The sequence below is a fragment of the Aotus nancymaae genome, unplaced genomic scaffold, assembly GCF_030222135.1.
Source record: "Aotus nancymaae isolate 86718 unplaced genomic scaffold, 86718_ANA_hifiasm-v0.15.2.pri h1tg000009l, whole genome shotgun sequence".
NCBI lineage: Eukaryota > Metazoa > Chordata > Mammalia > Primates > Aotidae > Aotus > Aotus nancymaae.
Window position 1 is genome coordinate 18,254,458 of NW_026988420.1, and position 5,434 is coordinate 18,259,891.

A 5,434-nucleotide genomic window follows, 5' to 3' on the forward strand; every position below is an offset into this window, starting at 1 on the left:
CAAACTGGAGCACATTAGAAAACTAAGTATCATAAAATCCAGAAAAGTTGAAGTTGTTTTAAGAAGGCATGAATAATTAAATTAGAAAATCAGAATACTTGGGATGGAGTAACATATTTTCTGTCTTCAAATATGCAAAAGGCCAATAAGTATGGGAGAAATAAACAGACTTTCTGTTACCCTAGAGGATGATGAGTAGATGTTACAGGAGATTTCAGATTTTCATGAGTAAGAGCTAATTTGTACCCATGTATCAAGTTCTATTGATGGGCAATGTTTTACCACAATCAGATGAATTTATAGCTTTCTCGTAAGCCTGTCCTCAACATTTTATTTAAGATTTTTATTTATTTAGCTTTTAACTTCTTTTTCATTATCAAAGGTTGAACAGATTTTCTTGTCATAGTTCATGATTATATGCCTGCTTTTAGGGTGAGAAATTGGATTCCTTTGTTTCTGTATTTAAAAACATTAATCTCAACACTTTGGGAGACTGAGGTGGGCAGATAATTAGGTCAAGAGATCAAGACCATCCTGGCCAACATAATGAAACCCCATCTCTACTAAAAATACAAAAAATTAGCTAGGCCTGGTGGCATGTGCCTGTAGTCCTAGCTACTTGGGAGGCTGAGGCAGGAGGATCACTTGAACCTGGGAGGTAAAGGTTGCAATGAGCTGAGATCACGCCAGTCTGGTAACAGAGGGAGACTCTATCTCAAAAAAAAAAAAAGAAAGAAAGAAAGAAAGAAATGTGCCTAGCAAGTATAAGAGTATTAATAATACTTAACACCTTTAGACTACCTTTATCAGAGAAGTTCAATTATATCTGGAAAACTACAGATATAATTGAACTTCTCTGATAAAGGTAGTCTAAAGGTATTAAGTATTATTCCAGATAGAAGGGATCCAAGTCTTCTTTACTTGAAAATACTACTTGAGTAGCCCTTAGCTGGGATATGAAAACATGATATTAGTCAGTAATATAACCAGGCTCAAATTTAAGAGCAAATAATTTCAGATAATGGTAGAATTTGTGAGATAGCACTAAAAGTTTTGGGTATCTAGTATGCGTGAATATAAATGAGTATAACTGATTTAAAGAAAGCTAGACAAGTAGGAATAAAAGTGCTCAAATAATCACAGAGATAATGTGAAAAGTTGCTCAAAATTAATCATCGATTCACAGGAGATCATTTCTAAATTATTTTCCTGTTGTATCTAAAACACTTCAACAAAATTTAGACTCATATTCACTTTTGAAGAATATATTTATTATGTAACATGAGATAAAACTAATTTGGAAATTGAGTATACAATTTTTATTTTAGTAAACTCTCTCTCTCTGTCACACACACATACACACACATACACATGCCCTAACACCTATGTTTAAAGACTTTCTGTAGTTGTTCCATATTTTGCTTCTTAATTTTTCTTTTGTACTTGAAGGAAGAATTATTTACATCCATCTTTTATTTCTGTACTTTATATTCACTCCTTCACTCACCTCAGTCTGGTTTCCATTACATTTAGTCACATAAAAATATCACTGATAAATGTATCTGTGCGTATAAGTCCAAAGGTCAATTTTGCACTCAGTTTTTTTAAATTTCTCTTAAGTATTCCTTTCTGAATGAACACCCTCTTCCATTTCAATAGCCATACTTTACTACTGATTTACTACTAATCTTTTGCTTTTTGTGTTTTCTTAGAGGTAGACAAAAGTTTGCAATCTTAATGACAGAAAGGGCACTGTCTTAAATACAATAAATGTCTCAGTTCCCAGGCCAAGGATTTTGGGAGATTAAAATGTAGTCAGGTTTTTTCCTATTCCTTTTTGTGAGTTTTTCTAAGATACTGTAGTAGCTATAGGATCTTCTAACAGCCTGGAAAGAACCTGAGACTTTGGTGGTAGATAACAAGAGCAATCAGCAAGTAGATACTACCTATCATCAAAGAGACTTCAACAATAAACTGGCAAATAATAGAAGTCATCCTTACATGAAGTGGAATCAACATCCCAATTTAGCAGACAAAGGCATCACAGAAACTTGATTGAAATGTGGGGTATGGGGAAGAATCAGCAAGAAAAATAAAGAAAACCAAATATACTTCAGAGCAGAATGCATTTAATTTAAATACCTCAGCAGAAACAGAGATAGGAAATTGCTGGATTTTTTCCTTATGATTGACTGGCAGTGTTTTAAGGTGTAGTGAGGGGTGGGGGAAAGAATATGTAAGTTGACCATTTTCTCCACTTAAGTTAGATGTCAGACTGTTAGGATGTCCTCCTGGAGACATAGCAATCGGTGTGACTCTTAACATGTTACTTACTAGTTCTTACAAAGTACTTAGTAATCATGTATAATCATGTATTCAAGTAATAAATGAATGAAAAAAGAAAAAATGAAGAACTAGCAATTTCCACTGATGAAAAGTAGCTGCCCTTCCTTGAATCTGGTGAAAGATTACTTAATGCATGAAATGTACTGCAGAAAGATACCAATATAGTGGATACACTACCCTGCCAAGCACTCTATATAGAGTAGCATTCAAAATGTGTTTCATCCAGTGTTTTGTTATTTTCTAAATGCAGAGCACTGGGCCCTGAAGACTCACCTATACTTCTCACATTGTTTTAAAAATAAAGCTTTAAACTGCTGATGTGTCCAACAAGTTGTGGCCTTGCCTAATATCTAGCCTTTGCCAATGGAGCTCTCCACTAGTACTTCTTTTTTCCTGACAGCTTGGCAGTTTCTTGGATACTTGCAAGAGAACTTTCTGAAAGAATAGCATCGCAGTTAAGAGCAGGAACTCTAGAGCCAGAATGCTGGGGTTAGAATCTTCCTTCAGCAATTCATTAACTGGGCTAGTTACTTAACATGCCTCACTTTTCTCATCTTTAAAATGGAAATAATAGTACCCTCCTCATAGTGTTGTTATGAGAATTAAAATGAATATAAAGATATTAGAAGTGTACTTAGCCTCCAACCTATGTTTAATAATATGAAATTAATTGTAACTACATATGCATTTGTAAAATAAAAGAAAATAATGCAAGTAAATAGAGCATTAGTCCAGCCTGTTCGTTTAGATAGACTACCAGTAGGACAACAGAAAGACATGGAATTCAAAGGGTAAAAAAGGGAAAGTGGAATGCAGTGTGAAAAGAAGATTGTTCTGTTTTGTTTGATTGAAGTATGGGATAGACTTGAAAATGTTTATAGAAGACTGAAAAGACCTATAAGCAAGAGGGAACCTGAAGATAAGGATGATAAAACCCAGGGAAGGTAGCAGAGGATGAGATCAATGACACAGGTGAAGTAATTTAAACAGAGGCAGGGACAGATCATTGATGTAGTTCTTTTGTGCTCCATTATTCCATATATAGTTTGGAAACCACCGACTATATTAAGTGTCACAACAGCACTGCTTATTGAAAGATGCCCTGTATCACAGATTTCCACAAATTTTCCCTACTTTGTATGCTATTAGCTTGATGTTTAATCCATATGCCTGCTGTTTTGTGTGCTTGGAATGCCTTTTATTTTAAAAGTTGTCTTTCTCACACAGATTTCTCAATTAAGGGACTATTTAGCCATTGAAACAATTTCTAAGTCCAGGAGACTTCTTTTGCATTTCCAGAAGCATAGTAAGCACAATAAAGTCTGCATTGCTCGCATTGTACTTATTCTCATCTCCTCAGTGGTAAGTCATCACTTGATCCATACTAATAGCATCCCAAGGAAATGAAAATCCTAACAGAACAGGCACTGAGTCCATTTAGTCTACTACTCAGATTACAGCATAGTTTCATATGTTATATATGAACTTACATTCAGTTTGATAATGGTGATGGCCAATCATCTTTATGTAGGAAACCTCTTAAAACTGTCTTAAAGTAAGCAGGGCACAATTTTTTTTTTCAAGGAAGGAAGATGCTAGTTTTATTTAAACACAAAACGTGCACATAAGTTGTCTACTCATTTTCTTCACTGCGCAGCCTGGCATTGGGGTTGGTGACTCTGATGGCCAGCTGGGCAGCTCTTTCCACGAGGGCTTTGCGGTTCTTGGAGGAAACATTGTGAGCAATCTCAGCACAGTAAGACTTGTTGCACATCAGCAGCACTTCCAGCTCCTTGACGTTGTGGACCACGAACTTCCGGAAGCCACTGGGCAGCATATGCTCTGTTTTCTTGTTGCTCCCATAACCAATGTTAGGCATCAAGATATGGCCCTTGAACCTTCTAAGAACCCTGTTGTCAATGCCTGTGGGTTTCCGCCTGTTACGCTTACTTTTGACGTAACGGTCTGACTGGTGCCGGATGAACTTCTTGGTTCTCTTTTTGACGATCTTGGGTTTCACAAGGGGTCTAAGGGCGGCCATGATGCCGAGGAGGATATCGCTGCTACCGCCGTAGGCAGCGTCGAGAAAGAGAGAAGGGGGCAGGGCACAATTTATCATGAACTACATTGGCAGAATATCTAGCAACTTCTACTTAAAGAGATATTAGTTTATGGATCTTTGGATCCTACATTCAAATGCCCAGCCTGCTATTTGAAATCATTCTGGATATTTAGGTAATCTTACTTTACAACCAACAACTAAAACCGTGGTAAATAAAGTCTCTTGGTATATATAAGAAAATCAAAGTACCTGGCCAAAATCAAAGTACCTGGCCACCCTCAAGACATGCTCATGTTTTTGTAGTAACATAAGTTTCGCTTTAAAAAAGAAACAATCTTCAATGCATGTGTGGGTATTTACTTATTGTCACAAGTCTGTGTATCTCTTTTTCAGGAAGATGGGAAAATGAGTTTGAAAAACTACTTCAGGTATGTTTTATCAAAGAGGAACTTCAGTTTAGCTTTGATGTTCCCATTAAGCTTACAAGAGAGAATGAGTAAAACCATGTTCTAACTTTGTGACTTTAACCATTACTAATCATCGAAATATGGTGAAAAATGATTTTAAGATCAAAGCAAAACATAGCACTTTAAAGACATATGGAGAAAGCTCAGTGCTGAGAAAGCAGGGTCCTCAAAAGGTAACCCCCATTAGAAGGTTGTAGAAAGTCAGTAAACAAGACCTGGATCTGAAATAGACCTCTCTAAGAACATCTCCAGCAATCTACCAAGTTTGTAAGTGTTTCTCATAATTTTTAGTTACTTTCACAATCATTTTCTGCTCCATTCCACAGATGAAATCCAAGCGTGCTTTGTGAATTGAATAGTTAGCTATACTCCTCTAAACAGAGTCATAAGGTGATCATATAATGTACATTTAAACATGAAAATTTTAAGGCAGAAAGAAGTTGCTATTAATTACACCTTGAAATAGTGTTAATTTGGTAATTCCCAAGCAAATGTAAAAGTATGCTCATCTTATCATGATACTATTCCAAAATCTCATTTAAGATAAAATATTGTTCCC

At 35.8% G+C, this 5,434-nt stretch overlaps 1 protein-coding gene across 1 annotated transcript; it reads right to left on the reverse strand.

Annotated features, from left to right (window-relative positions):
* Positions 1 to 3,958: 3,958 nt before the first annotated feature.
* LOC105726670 (large ribosomal subunit protein eL32-like) lies at positions 3,959 to 4,387 on the reverse strand. Its single transcript, XM_064373479.1, has one exon. It carries the CDS (start codon positions 4,385 to 4,387, stop codon positions 3,980 to 3,982), a length of 408 nt encoding a protein of 135 aa, XP_064229549.1. The 3' UTR covers positions 3,959 to 3,979.
* Between the last annotated feature and the right edge of the window lie 1,047 nt (positions 4,388 to 5,434).